Here is a 16,074-nt window from a genome sequence, read left to right as displayed (position 1 = left end):
ATTTCTTATTCCTTTCCTTCTAGATCCACCAGATTATGTCAACTGAAAGCATCCTGAAAATTCGCCCTACTTGATTAAACAACAATTTCATCCTCCCACCTACGACCAAGGCCACTTTTTCGGAGAACCCAACAAATTAAAAGGCGTTTGAAGAAGTTCCATATCCCTAGGCATTCTACAAACAAGATATAGGTGATTGAATGATTATTCTATTTCTCTACACAAGTGGCACATTTCTTGCTTGCTGAGGTCATATCATCTTTGCTGAAATCTCATACTCTGGAAGATTCTAGCCTTTTTTTGCTGTTGTGGCCTGAAAATATCTTTGGAGGCTTCCTGTCTCTTCATGGCACCCAACAATGTACATGAAGTAAACATGGCAATTAGAAAACACTAGTTTGATGAGAGTAATTCAGCTTCCAAACAAATTGAATATTTTTTTAAAAGACAAATTCAATACCAAAAGGTCTTTCCATCCAAATACGCACATTCATTTATTGCCTGCTGGTCACATGTAGGACTGTCAATGAACCAGGCCCAGGCCAAGCGAAAACAAATATTTAGTCTGAAAATTTATTTCATAGCATGTTTGGATAAATGTCCTTTCAAAAAATTTATTTGTGGGAACACTGTTTGGAGCATTAATTCAGTTTACATAAAAGGAATTCTATGTTTTCCTTGCATTTAGTTTTCATCCTTTTTCAATTGACTGATTCTTTGTTTTTATGTTGTAGAGTCTTCTAGCGGTGGTTCGCCCTTGAAAAATTACAGAAGACACACAAGAGAAGTTATCGGTATAGTTGTCGGATGTGCAAGTGGACCACTGATACTTGCATCCATTTTCAATCTAGGGTGGATGAAGGATGCACCTGGCCATATGCGAGTGCACACAGACTCACCAAGATTTGTATTTTCATCATTATTGTAATTGATTGAATGACGGATTGTAATTGATTCATTATTAAATGAATGATTATAATTGTAAGTTTTAGTCTGAATGAAGGATTGTAATTGATTCATTATTGAATGAATGATTATCATTGAATGTATATATAATTATGTAGGTGGTAATTAAATGAATGAATGATTATAATGTTTTTAAATGCATGAAATTGCCTGCTAGTCACATGTGGAAATTGCCCCGCTGATTTCATGTTTCCCCTGCTCAATTTCCAGTTTGTCCCGCTCATTTTTCAGTTTGTCCCGTTTGGCCCGCTTAATTTCCAGTTTGGCTCGCTCAATTTCTAGTTTGGCCCGCTCATTTCCTAGTTTGGCCCGCTCAATTTTCAGTTTATCCCGCTCAATTTTCAGTTTGGCCCGCTCATTTTCTAGTTTGTCCTGCTCATTTTCCAGTTAGGCCAGTTTGGGCCGCTTAATTTCCAGTTTGGCTCGCTCATTTTCCAGTTTGTCCTGCTCATTTTCCAGTTTGTCCCGCTCATTTTCCAGTTTATCCCGCTCATTTTCTAGTTTGGCCCGCTCATTTTCCAGTTTGGCCAGTTTGGCCCGCTTAATTTCCAGTTTGGCTTGCTGAATTTCTAGTTTGGCCCGCTCATTTTCCAGTTTGGCCTGCTCAATTCCCGCTAAATTCCCTTCACTTCATGGTCATTCCCGGCAATTCCGTGTTGATTCACGATCATTTCCATGCATTTCAAGGTCAATTCGCTCCACTTCATAGTCATTTCCATGCATTTCACGGTCAATCCCGGCGATTCCGCGTTGATTCATGATCATTTCCATGCATTTGACGGTGAATTCCATGCACTTCACGGTCATTTCCCTTCACTTCACGGTCATTTCCATGCATTTCACGGTCAATTCTAGTGATTCCGTTTCATTTCACGGTCAATTCCCTTCACTTCACCATCATTTCCATGCATTTTTTTCTAAACAAACTAACTAAAGTATAGGACTACTCCATTATAAGTCGTATTTTGTATCAAGCAATTTATTTGGGAGGGAAATCCAGCATATCTTGTTAGCTTGAGGGGAGGCATTGGAATTTCCTTTGCCTTCAACACAGATGATCTGCACTCAAGTATAATTAATTTATAAGAAACTTATATATTAATCGGGTTCGTGTTGGGTCAGGCAACCCAAGACCTCAATCCGAGCTCAACCCAAGTTTTATCAGGTTGGTGTTTGTATGGCCCAACCCCATGACCAAACTCGATACATCCTGCCCAAGCCCAACCCAATGTTGGGTCGGCCACAAGTTCGTCGGGTTGAGCCTGCCCAACTTCTAGCCCTAAAATCATATACGGTACGTCAAGTAACTAACTTTGGTTTAGAAGATATTCTTGTTATATGAATAAAGAAAGAAATGAAAAAAAAAAGCGATATTTTTTTTTGGCATATGCTTATATATACATATTTATATAAATATGTGTTAGAGAAAAATGTAAGTAAAATAAAATTCTCCATGTAAAAAAACAAAAGACTGGATACGGATACAGTTATAGCTACGGTTATAATCCGTAGCCATAGATCGGGGGTGGAATCGCCGCATCCACGATTGATCGCCGATTGGGACAGCGACTTGCGGTGGAATCGCGGGAGCTACGATGGATCGCCGGTCTATGGCTACGGTTATAATCCGTAGCCATAGAAAACCGTAGCCATAGATTCTTTCCTCTTTCATTTTTTTTCCATTCTTTTTTTTTTTGCTGTTGTAATCCCCACATCCTTTTGTGGGTCCAATCATGAGGTCTGTGTTATATCCAAACCGTCCATCTATTTGACGAGCTTATATTAAGGCTTGAGACGAAAAATAAGATAGATCTAACTATCGAGTAGACCACACTGTAAAAGGCAATGGGGAATTGAACGTCTACCATTGAAACCCTTTTTGGGGTTATAGAAGATTTGGATCATTCTGAAATTTATTTTTCTTCCTCATCCAGGTCTTTGTGACCCTATGAATGAACTTAGACGGGTAGGATTTCTCACAAACATCACAGTGGACCCCCAAAAAGTTTTTAATGGTCGACGCTCATTCAACACTGTTTCCAGTTTGTCCCACTCAATTTCCAGTTTCATTTGACATAAATCACTATGCATGCTTCAAAAAATCAGTACAGTGCAAGGCTTGTCGATGGGATTAAAGGGCAGAAAATGTACCTTTGTTAGATTTGCTAGTCCCTGTAGGAAAAACAGTTGCTTATAGTTTTTCTCTGAGTTATTGAATGAATGATTGTAATAAGATTAGTAGTGAAGTTAAAGTCTTATTTAGGTACATTTTCCAAACTGGCTTAACTGGAAAATGAGCGGGCCAAACTGGCTTAATTGGAAAATGAGCGGGACAAACTAGCCTAACTGGAAAATGAGCGGGACAAACTGGAAAATGAGCGGGCCAAACTAGAAATTGAGACAGTCCTACATGTGACTAGCAGACAACAAATGAATGTGCGTATTTGAATGGAAAGACCTTTTGGTATTGAATTTGTCTTTTTAAAAAAAAAACGTTCAGTTTGTCTAGAGGCTGAATTACTCTCATCAAACCAGTGTTTTCTAATTGCCATGTTTACTTAATGTCATTATTACATTGTTGGGTGCCATGAAGAGACAGGAAGCCTCCAAAGATATTTTTAGGCCACAACAGCAAAAAAAGGCTAGGATCTTCAAGAGTCTGAGATTTCAGCAAAGATGATATGACCTCAGCAAGCAAGAAATGTGCCACTTGTGTAGAGAAATAGAAAAATCATTCTATTACCTATATCTTGTTTGTAGAATGCCTAGGGATATGGAACTTCTTCAAACGCTTTTTAATTTGTTGGGTTCTCCAAAAAAGTGGCCTTGGTCATAGGTGGGTGGATGAAATTGTTGTTTAATCAAGTAGGGCAAATTTTGAGGATGCTTTCATTTGACATAATCTGGTGGATCTAGAAGGAAAGGAATAAGAAATTCTTTGAAAATAGAGTATCATTAGAAGTGAGTGAGAGACATGATCAAGAATTTTTTATCAGTTGGTTGAAATTAGTGAAAATGGGTTTTGTGTCACTTTGGCATCTATATGGAAAGAGCTTGAACAGCGACAACACGGACAAAAAAATTTAGTTGGTGTTATGAGAAGTGACTAGGGAGAAACAATATGGTGTTTCAGACCGGTGAGACTCCAACAAGGCAGGTGATTCTCATTTATTTTCTAGGCTGGTTAAAGTGGAAAGATATGTAGAAAATGCAGATCAAATTTCATTGTTAGCAAAACTAAAAAAGTTGGTATAAGGTATGTGCTGATATTTTTATCATGCTTCGAGGGAAGCTAGTGTGGTCACTGATCATTTCCATGCATTTCATGGTCAATCCCACTAATTCCGTATTGATTCACGGTCATTTCCATGCACTTCACGGTCATTTCCATGCATTTCACGGTCAATTCCAGTGATTCCGTTTCATTTCACGGTCAATTCCCTTCACTTCACCATCATTTCACGGTCATTTTTTTCTAAACAAACAAACTAAAGTATAGGACTACTACATTACAAGTCGTCCAGTGGGACCCACTTGAGGTATGTATTCTATCCAGGCCGTCCGACAATGGGGCGTGGCATGCTAAGGGCCTCAGCTTCCACCTCCAAGATCCTATCGAACATTTGGTTGTCTGCGCTCGGCTGCATCCACTTCTCTTCTGAGAGGAGACTTGAGTAGTAGGTGATAACGTCATCACAGATGCAGGCTTTATCTATCCATCTTATTAATGGAGAATTGGTAATACATTAAAATAGAGATAGCAAAGCTAGAAAACCAAGAAAAAACAATGAAATTATTTGGGAACAAAAAAGAAAAAGAAAATCATAGATGCTGAGTCTATTGACATGGTTAACTTGCTTATTTCAAGTCCTTGTTACAAGGTGCCATGATTTTGTGCTTTGCGCTTTTTGTTCAGATTGAGACGGAGAAACTCCTAGTGCAGTTGGTAGAGAATGAGATGAACAAGAGATTGGTAAACTTCAATGCTGTAGGCTCATTATCTTTATCCTTAATATTCTGGTAGACTGACATATTAGTGGATCTGTTCAGAAAGAAGGTACTTACAAAGGAAAGAAATTCACTGCTATCTGCCACTTCTTTGGCTATCAGGCCCGGGGTTCTTTACCATCGAAGTTTGACTATGACCATGCCCGATACACCAACTGATACTGACATTCAGAACCATGGGTGTGCATAATGCCATCACCATTTACCCATCGATATATGTGGCATATGTGTAAGCCAATTTAGACCAGTCCAAATCATGACCTCCATTCTGAATGGACTAAAGCTGAAAATCACACTAATTGGATGTCAGACCACTGTGATGTCAGAAAGGCTTCTCATTAGTCAAGGTAGGACTCTTAAGTCCTAACTGCAGTCTATGAGTATTGATGCCTAAGGGAAATGAATGATCATAAAAGATAGTGTAGCTTAAGAGCTCTTTCCTCAAATGTTATCTGCAGCAAAGCAACATGTTGTCTTCTTAATGATATTCTAATAGTAAAACACATTGTTTTTGCTCGATTAGTCTTCATTCCTTTCTGACCAATAGAAAGATGTGCAGATCTTAGCTATTGTACATAATCCTTGCTGCCTTGAGCTGATTGGGGTTTTGGTACAGGATGCTGAGACAAAACGCTGCAAACTTTTTAATGGATGACTTCTACCGAAACCCAGGGCCTCTTCAGTTTGATGGCCCAGGCTTAGATGCTAAGCCCCTGACCCTGTGTGTCGAAGATCAGGACTACATGGGACGGATCAAGAAGCTCCAGGAGTACCTTGACAAGGTTCCCTTCCCAACTGTGTTGCTTTTGTTTTATAACTTTTCATTTTTTCATCTCATAGCCCTTCTGAGTGCTGCATCCATATTCATTATAATCTATATGAAAACGGCTGATACCTGATGGTTTCATTGGCCGGCCACACTAATACTCATGGTTGAAGTCAGTACCATCATGTATAACAGTATAAGGATATTTTGATCCGTGTGTGTATGTGTGTGGTGTGTACTTATGGTTGAAGCAGATACCATCATGTATAAGGATATTTTGATCTGCGTGTGCACGTGCGCATGTGTGTTTACTCTGTGTGTGCACATGCGCACATTCGCAGCTGATGGCTGTAATAAATATAAGGCTGGCACTGGGCCAGGCAAAATCAATATTTTGAGTAGGCCCAACCGAATAAAACCCATCTCTGCCAGTTCAGAATCCATGCCCGAGGACCACCCCATTGCCAGGCCTAAATAAATTGCTGGTAGATTAATTTATATTATTTCCATTTCTCATTGACGAGGACACTCCCTCACCCTGTGTTTGTGTGCATAGTGATAAAAATCTTGTTCTTTCTCAGCCTGGAAATTTCTGGGGAGATTTAAAAAAATGTGAGGTTTTTTTTGGTCATTTTAAGGCTTGATCCCAAAAATGATATATATATATATATATATATATATATATATATATATATATATATATATATATATATATATATATATATATATATATATATATATATATATATATATATATATATATCTGTCTGCACGTGTGTGTGTGAAATGTAACTTCCCATGAGGTCAAGCTATGTGGGCTCCACCATGATGTGCATCGAACATCCACACCGTGCATTTGGTGTCTCTTGGTTACAGGATATCCCAAAAATCAGCGGTATCCAGAACTCAAGTGGGACACCATCTGAAACAGTGAAATCATGCCTAAAACATCTAAAAGCACTTGTTGGGACCAGCTGAGTTTTGGATACAGCTGAAACTTGGTGTGACCCCTCATCCAAGTGGGACACATGATGGATGGGTTGGATTTCTAAATCACATCTCAGTGGGCCATGTAAATGATCATGAAGATTTCAATGGGTGGATATCCACTCTCAATTGTTGTCTATGGTGTGGCCCACCTAAGTCATGGATTGCTCTGATTTCTAGGCCCGTGGCCCACCATGGAAGGAGGCATCTGATTGATGGGGTGGGTGTCCATCACACATCACGTTGGGGACCATAGAGCTCAACCTCATAGTACCTTTTCCACACACACATGGCAAATTCCTTGAGGTTTATACTATTTTGCAATTTGCAAGCTAATATCACGACAAAAAAATGCAATATATTAAAATTTTCTGGTATTTTGAAAATCTTGCAATAGTAGTATTTAGTGTATTTTTTGTGATATTATCATGAGTTTTTCAAAATCTGCTATATTTGTCACTGTTCATGGGTGCAATAAATTACTGGCGAAGTCATTTAAGGCAGCCTTTTTTCTTCTTTACAACTCTCTCCCCACACGCAACAATTTGCCCAATACCCATTTAAGCCATTCTTTTATGGGTCGGGATGAGAACTGGCAGGAATCTGTTCAATACCCGGTGGCCTATATTTAAAATGAAAGACACGCATGTCTAGTATTTTCTTGATTGTATTCCATTCTGTTTTCTTTTCCCATCTTTAATGCTCATTTTTCTTTTCAGGTGAAGTGCATTGTGAAACCAGGTTGTTCACAAGATGTACTGAAAGCAGCCCTTAGTGCCATGGCTTCTGTTACAGACATTCTTACTGTAATGACTTCACCTTCCAGTGTCCAGACTCACTTCTAAGTTAAATGAAACTTGCCATCTCCTTAAGAGTCCAAGTAAGAGCAGCAAGCACAAGGCCCTGAACCCTTTCATATTTGTTTTCTTCATATTTTTATTCTCTGTGATATCATTAGGAAATTAGGATGCTTTTTGCATTGATTTTAACACTATCTCCTGCCCGCCGCGCCAAGCATTTTGTAGCCTGCTTTAGGCCTGAAACTTGAATATGATAGTACAATAACCGTGAGTCTTGTTAATGTACTGTTTTTGGGAATGCGATACAGGCGTTCTATCCTCATGTAGAAGAAAATTTTGAACTCTCTGGGTGGACAAATGCACCTACTGAAATGTATCGAGACTGAATCCAACACATACAATACATTAAACAAAAGATGCTTACACCCAACTCCATAGCCCAAACGACAGACTGAGTGGAGATACCTCGTTTCAACAATTGAGGTCCTGGTATCGATCCCTAGTGTGGGTGGCTAACATGGAGGGTGTGTTCTGACATGGGTGTTTACTAGCAAGCTAACCCACATTTCCATGCATTTCACGGTCAATTTCCATGCACTTCATGGTCATTTCCATGCATTTCACGGTCAATTCACTTCACTTCATGGTCATTTCCATGCATTTCACGGTCAATTCACTTCACTTCATGGTCATTTCCATGCATTTCACGGTCATTCCAGTGAGTCCGTGTTGATTCATGGTCATTTCTACGCATTTCACGGTCAATTTGATTCACTTCAGCCCTAAAATCATATATGATATGTCAAGTAACTAATTTTGGTTTAAAAGGTATTCTTGTTATATGAATAAAGAAAGAAATGAGAAATAAAAAAAGAGAATTTTTTTTATATGCTTATATATATACACATATTTATATAAAATATGTGTTAGAGAAAAATGTAGGTAGAATAAAATTTTACATGTCAAAACAGGAATACGACTATAGCTACGGTTATAATCCGTAGCCATAGATAACAGTAATTCAACGATCAATCGCAAATCCCGCGATTCCGCCCCAACTCGCTGTCCCATTCGGGGATCAATCGTAGATCCCGCGATTCCACCGCCGATCTATGGCTACGGATTATAACCGTAGCTATATCTTTATTCCTATGTTATTTTTTTAAAAAAAACATGGAATCAATCCTCTTTGCCTTAACCTTTCCCTCATTACTTTCACCCTCTTTGCATGGATTTTTTTTTATTAGTCGCATACTTTGTGCAATGAAGACCCTCTAAGAATCAGTTCCTTTGAACTGGAAGAAAGCTCTTTGATATCACCAAACAAAATTTCTGCAAATGACTTTCCACTAGATATGGACTGCCATGGAATTAAAATGGATCACCCTAACATGAAATGATATAGCAGCAAAAAGATCTGAAAAACTACTAAACCACAATAACCAATAAAAAATCAAATTGAAAATGCACTAACATGTTTCCATGCTAGGAATTCAAATGATATATAGAATCACAAAGAAAATCAATTTAATTCAAAAGGCTAAAAGGGAGATGGGATCACATAGGTAATGTAAAAAATAGAAACATCATGGTAAGCAAAGAGGAATCATAAATGTAACTTCAATTCATTATTAGGAGAGCTAATATATGAGAAATAAACAAAAAAGTGAAGTTAACAGCTATGCTGCTCCTAAACAATAAACAATAAATGGATGAATAGTGAAATTAACTTCATCTATCTCTACTTTTCCCCTGGTATATAATATACATGGATCATGTTTTCACTTTCATTCACTCATTCACTCTCCCTTTAACACTGGAAATGAACGGGGGGGAAATTAACCGATGAGTGGAAGTAAACTTGTCAGAAAAACTGCAGTTCACCTTTTCTGCAACTACTTTTGACTTGATGTTCTAGATCAATGATATCCTTAATGACCAGAGAGGTGTTGGCCGGTGGAGATCAAGGTGTCCAATGCCTTAAATCCTTAATTGCACAAACCTTCTACCTAGGTGCCACTCCCACTATAAATCTCACTCCCCTCCCATTTCCAAGCTGTTCACATTTGGTCACATTTTGAACGAACGCTTCACCACTCCCATACCCATACCTATTTCTGCTTCTCCCTTACCCTTTGTGCAGCTGTACTCCAAAACAGGAAACTAAACTTAGGCAATACATATCGTGAACTCCCCATAGGGAGAAGATGACACCATGCTAGGGATGGGGCCACAAAAAGGGACGGCATGAGGGCCTACTGCTCCTCAGAGTCAGGCGAAAGAGGGGGTGCTCCCTCTTTCTGTACACAGCACAGGACCACTTTTACTGCGCGATAAAGCTTCTTGCCGAGCTTATCTTGTCTCTCCATCCTTGCATCAAGCGATTGGTAGAGCTCTCGTATTTCCTGTAAGGCAAGAGGTGTCTCGTTTGCCCTTTCCTTTTCGGAATCCTCTTCCCCATCACTTTCTTCTTCTTCTTCATCGCTCTCCTCTTCTTCTTCCTCTTCGATCTCATCCCCATTTTTTCCGAGCCTCGACATCTTGAGTTTCGGGCTAATGTTCATATGGTTGATCGTAGTTTCGTTGATGAATTTCACGGGCTCGGGGTCCCCATTCAGTTATATGCCTTTCAAAATTCAGTTATATGCCTTTCAAAATTCAGTTATTTGCATTTCATATGTTGCTTGCTGAAGTTATATCATCTTTGCTAAAATCTCCCAGGCTGGAAGATCCTAGCCTTTTTTTGCTGTCGTAGCCTGAAAATATCTTTGGAGGCTTCCTATCTCTTCATGGCACCCAACAATGGAATAATGACATTAAGTAAACATGGCAATTAGAAAACACTGGTTTGATGAGAGTAATTCAGCCTCTAGGCAAATTGAATGTTTTTTTAAAAAGACAAATTCATTACCAAAATGTTCCTAGATCTTTATTTTTATTGAACAATCGCTGCCCCTTTCTTGATGTATTTCGATTATTATGAATAAATGTGCCATTAAATGAAGGGGAAGTTTTTCCAAGGAATTGGACTGAAGTTGGTAGTGAGATCTTGTTAATTTGTATTATCATTATGTAGGGAGAAGTTTGCTTCAGTGCCTAATGGTTCAGTGGTGGTGGCTTTGCTGTGGCTGTAAGTGCCGGTGGTGGAGCTGTTGAGGCTAAGAAAGAAGAGAAAGTGGAGGAGATGGAGAGATGCTCCATTGCTTTCAGAGTAATGTAAGTTATAGTGCATGTAGTTGCTTTGGAATACCTAGTCCAATCCATTGATGTAGACTGTTCATCTTTAACCCCTACATATGATTCCAACGGATCACTCTTATTAGGCATTCATGACCATGCCATCCATCTTTAACAAATGCCAACTAAAGATGCCACTTTTGACTCCTGGGACAGTTTCCCCTTTTGTACGTAATATGTTGATTTCTCTGTTTCTCCTGTGATTATGTGAATAGAGGTATTGTTACCAAACGGAAATAGTGTTGTGGCTCTATGGTAAAGTATTATCTCTACTCCATGAAACTAGAAAGTAGCTGGCTGATCTGCTTTGCAACTTAAGAAAATGGTAAGATGCTCTTTAGCTTTTGCTGGTTAGTGATGATTTATTCATTTCAAACAAGCAAATTAATGCATACCTCCTACTGTTGTAAATTTCCACAGGTCAAAGAGCTTTAGAAGGCAACAAGAACCATACAAACCCTCTATTCTGAGGCCAAGGTTAGCTCTGTCAATCAAATCTTACTCCCTTGATTAAAATTTATGGAAAATGAGCAGGCCAAACTGGAAATTGAGCGGGCCAAACTGGAAATTGAATGGGATAAACTGAAAATTGAGCGGGACAAACTGAAAATTGAGCGGCAAACATGAAAATGAGCGGGACAAACTAGAATTTCAGCGGGCCAAACTGAAAATTAAGCGGGCAAACATGGAAATGAGCGGGACAAACTAAAAATTGAGCGGGACAAACTGAAAATTGAGCCGGCCAAACTGAAAATTGAGCTGGACAAACTGGAAAATGAGCCGGCCAAACTGGAAAATGAGCGAACCAAATGGGAAATTGAGCAGGACAAACTGAAAATTGAGCGGGCAAACATGGAAATGAGCAGGACAAACTAGAATTTCTGCGGGCCAAACTGGAAATTGAGTGGGCAAACATGGAAATGAGCGGGACAAACTAAAAATTGAGCGGGACAAACTGGAAATTGAGCGGGCCAAACTGGAAATTGAGCGGGACAAACTGAAAAATGCCACCTCCAGAGCCATGAATAGACCTGAACAAGGAGAGAAGGGCTAGCTTTGCCAACTTCAACTGCTCTTGGGAGTAGTTAATAAACTCTAAAAGATTGAAAATTCATTGTCCTTACACAAATGTGCAAGTCCTGAAACATGACAAATATCAAACTGGTCATAGCATTTTTTTAGGTACGTTAGAACGGTGCTTTGACATAATGAATACCTTGGGAAATAAGCCACTTTCAAAATATCCACTAATATAACTTCTCCAATTTTACCAATTATAAATGGTAAGTCTTTAGAATTTTAAGAAACAAAACTATGTGAGATTACTTCAGGATCATTTGAATTGGGGGCATCTAGATGCATTGGATATTTCAATTACCAGGCATTGCAATGCCTGGATGGTGTAACTACTGGCAATTGAACATAAAACAATGAAAAGCTGAAAAGCTGCAAACATAACAAAAAACAATGGCTCTTCGATATAAACACGTAAAACTTGTAGTAGAAGACATAGAACTTTGTGGGGATGTTCTACGCACAATGAAGCCAAAATGTGAACTATTTAGACCACCTAAGGTGGATCCCACATTTATAGGGCCAGGGTATATCCAAGATTCTTCATCAGTTATAGGGGATGCGCCTAATATAAATTTTCAACAACCCAAGGTATATCTACCAGATTACTCAATTTTTATGAAAATGTTCATAAAGCGAACATCCTAGCTTATCCTCTTGGGGCTGCATGCCTCCAGAATGCCAAAAATATCTCCTGATTGCTGAGAAACCAGTTCTGAATGGTCTCTAAGTTTGGTGTTGGATGTCTTGGAGGGACCAAACATCCAACCTTTTTTGATTCAAATCCTTTCAGATGGAAAATTAGAATAATATTGGGATACTCCATTATGAACCAACCCTATTGGTTCATCGATAAATCCGTGATCACTTCTTTGTTAATTGTATAGTAAATTGGTTGTAGCATCACCCGTAGAGGATTATTTTATATACATTGACGATCTCCCATGTCCTAATAAGACTCCTCAGCTCATTTGCCAGTGTTGTTTCCTACCTTTTCTCAGGATTATACATCATATGTTGTAGGAAGAATTTCAATCCTTCTATGAATAAATTCCATCCTTGTTGGGAGTATTTGAAATTTTATTAGGGTGAGAAGTTGGGGTTCTCCATCTTCAAATTGGTTGTGTAAATAATAGTACAATACCTTGTTTGCTTTTAGTGCTCATATGTAACGGTTATGGGTTATCTACAAATGTGATGTGAAGAGTTGATCCAAATTACTTATCTTCATTTTTTAGCAACCAGCCAAGGAAAACGTACCTAAATAAGACTTTAATTTCACTACTAAACTATGGAGGTAACTATGGAGGTGTCCCAAAAGAATATTTTATGGATCTTCTGAGGAATGCTTTGAATGATGCTCAATTTTCAGTTTGTCCCACTCAATTTTCCAATTTTCAGTTTGACCCGCTCAATTTCCAGTTTGTCCCGCTCAATTTCCAGTTAGGCCCTCTCAATTTCCAGTTTGTCCCGCTCAAATTCTAGTTAGACCCACTCAATTTCCAGTTTGGCCCGCTCAATTTCCAGTTTGGCCCGCTGAAATTCTAGTTTGGCCCGCTCAATTTCCAGTTTGGCCTGCTCAATTTTTAGTTTGGCCCGCTCAATTTCCAGTTTGTCTCGCTCATTTTCCAGTTTGGCCCGCTCAATTTTACTTTCCGAAATTCCTCCATGCTACAAGTTCTCCAGATGCAAATAACTGAAAAATCATGAAAACATGTCCCTCATAATGTTGTTCTGTTTTCTCTGCCGCCCCACCCAACACTTACACATCTGCCATAGAAGCCCTGCCAACCGTGAATTTAGGAGTGCACTCAAGAACACCCAAAATAACCTTTTGATTCTGTGTATGGTATATACGATGATCAATGTTCAATATTTTGATTGTGTTGCGGTTTTTTAGGTCGTATTGTTCGAAGGTTGGATGCTTGGTTTCAAACCTCTACCAAACGAAGTTGTCAAAGCAGTTGACCCATAGGTTAGCCCTTGAAAAAGGGATCCAGCGCTCACATCTGTTTAATATTGCATGTGCTGGTCCATGAATACTTTTGTGTTGTGCTGGTCCATGAATACTAAAATGAAGAAAAGGAAAGCTATAAATTAGTGGAAATGTACTACACCAACCGAAAGAACTCATCCTGAAGAGGTGGTTTGATTTTGTTCTCTGATAATCCAAGCAAGAATAAGAATGGTTATAATTTTTACTACTGATTAGTTTTTTATTTTTGTAGTTATTAAAAGACTAGAAATTTGTAGTTTTCTCAGTCTTCCATCGAACTCTTCTTAGAAATTTGTAAAAAGTTAGCTTTTATGATAAATACTAGCAATTAATGCTATTTAGAAGATTATTTCCATGCATTTCACGGTCATTTCCCTTCACTTCATGGTCATTTCCATGTATTTCACGGTCAATCCCGGCAATTCCATTTCATTTCACGGTCATTTCCATGCATTTCACGGTCATTTCCCTTCATTTCATGATCATTTCCATACATTTCATGGTCATTTCCATGCATTTTATGGTCATTTCCCTTCATTTCACGGTTATTTCCCTTCATTTCACGGTCATTTCCATGCATTTCCTAGCAATTCCCAAGACCTCAACCCAAGCCTAACCCAAGTTTTATCGAGTTGCTGTTTGTATGGCCCAACCCTAAGACCAAACCCGATACATCCTGACCAAGCCCAACCCAATGTTGGGTTGGTCACAGGTTGGTCGGGTTTAGCCCGCCCAACTTTCAGCCCTAAAATTATATATGGTACGTTAAGTAACTAATTTTGGTTTAGAAAATAATCTTGTTATATGAATAAAGAAATAAATGAAAAAAAGAGAAAATTTTTTTTATATGCTTATATTTACATATTTATATAAATATGTGTTAGAAAAAAATGTAGGTAGAATAAAATTCTCCATGTAAAAAATAAAAAAAATAAAAATAAATAAATAAGAAAAAAGAAAGTACATAGGGATACGGTTATAGCTACGATTATAATCCGTAGCCATAGATCGGGGGTGGAATCGTGAGATCCGCGATTAATCGTCAATAGGGACAGCGACTTGCGGTGGAATCGCGGGATGTAGGATTGATCGCCAAGCTACTGCTATGGCTACGGATTATAACCGTAGCTATATCCATATCCCTGTGCATTACCATTACCATTCTGCTTGAACGTCTACCGTTGAAACCCTTTTAGGGGCCACACAAGTTTTGGATCATTATGAAATTTGTTTTTCCTCTTCATCCAGGTCTTTGTGACCTTATGAATATATTGGATGGAAAATAAATGTTATGGTGGGCCCTACAAAAGTTTCAATGATGAAAATCAAATTTCCGCTGCTCTGTGGTGTGGCCCAGTTGATCTTTGGATATGATTTTCCTTTTTTTGATAATGCTCCGAAATGATCTAGAAATATGGATGAACGTTGTGGATATAATAAAATACATAGCTGTGGGGCCATGTAACTTTGATCTCTTTTAAGCCGCTCGTACAACTCTCAAATGGAGGAGCGTCAGCGCTCGTCTTCGCGGTGAAAGTGAAAGGAGGGGTAGTTTCGTCTTCAACGTCGCTGTCAGCACGTGCTAGTCTAAGTTGGTAACTTAAGTTTGTGTTCCTTCATAAAAACCGCTGGGTAAAAGGTTTTGTCTACAGTGGTCATTTTCTCCTGAAAGGGCTCTTGCCTTTTCGTTCCTCGCTTTCCAGGAGGGGGCGTGGGAGGCTTGGAAACGGATTGCGTTGTTTGCCAAAACACCACCAACCTCGCTCGTGTGTTGACGTCATCGAGATATGTAGGTCCAACCATCATGTATATGTTATATCCATACCGTCCATCCGTTTTTAAAGATTATTTTAGGTTATATTGAAAAATAAAACGTGGATCAAAGGCTCAAGTGGACTACACCACAAAAGGTAGTGGAGATTAAACGCATACTATTGAAAACTTTTAAAGGGCCACTGTAGTTTTGGATCAAGTTGATTTTTTTCCATTAATCGACGTATTTTTAACTTTATGGATAGGTTGGATGGAAAATAAAAATCATGGTGGACCTAAGAAGGTTTCAACGGTGGGTATCATTGTCCGGCTTCCTTCTAAGGTGTATTCCACTTGGATCTGCCTCATTTTTGAGATCATTATCTAAAATGATTTAAAAAAATCTAATGGACGGTGTGGATATAATACATATATAATGGTGGGCCCGACAGAACTCGGTGGCGTCAACACACTACCAAGTTCGGTGG

At 38.8% G+C, this 16,074-nt stretch overlaps 1 protein-coding gene across 1 annotated transcript; it reads left to right on the top strand.

Annotated features, from left to right (window-relative positions):
- Window positions 1–5,576: 5,576 nt before the first annotated feature.
- Window positions 5,577–7,808, top strand: LOC131240267 (pyrophosphate--fructose 6-phosphate 1-phosphotransferase subunit alpha-like). The gene is made up of 2 exons (XM_058238390.1): window positions 5,577–5,756; window positions 7,447–7,808. The coding sequence occupies exons 1-2, from the start codon at window positions 5,592–5,594 to the stop codon at window positions 7,570–7,572; spliced, it is 291 nt and encodes a 96-aa protein (XP_058094373.1). The 5' UTR covers window positions 5,577–5,591; the 3' UTR covers window positions 7,573–7,808.
- The last annotated feature ends 8,266 nt before the right edge of the window (window positions 7,809–16,074 follow it).

Source organism: Magnolia sinica, chromosome 3, assembly GCF_029962835.1.
Source record: "Magnolia sinica isolate HGM2019 chromosome 3, MsV1, whole genome shotgun sequence".
NCBI lineage: Eukaryota > Viridiplantae > Streptophyta > Magnoliopsida > Magnoliales > Magnoliaceae > Magnolia > Magnolia sinica.
Note: the sequence above shows the minus strand (reverse complement) of the source record. Positions and strands in the feature narration are given on the sequence as shown.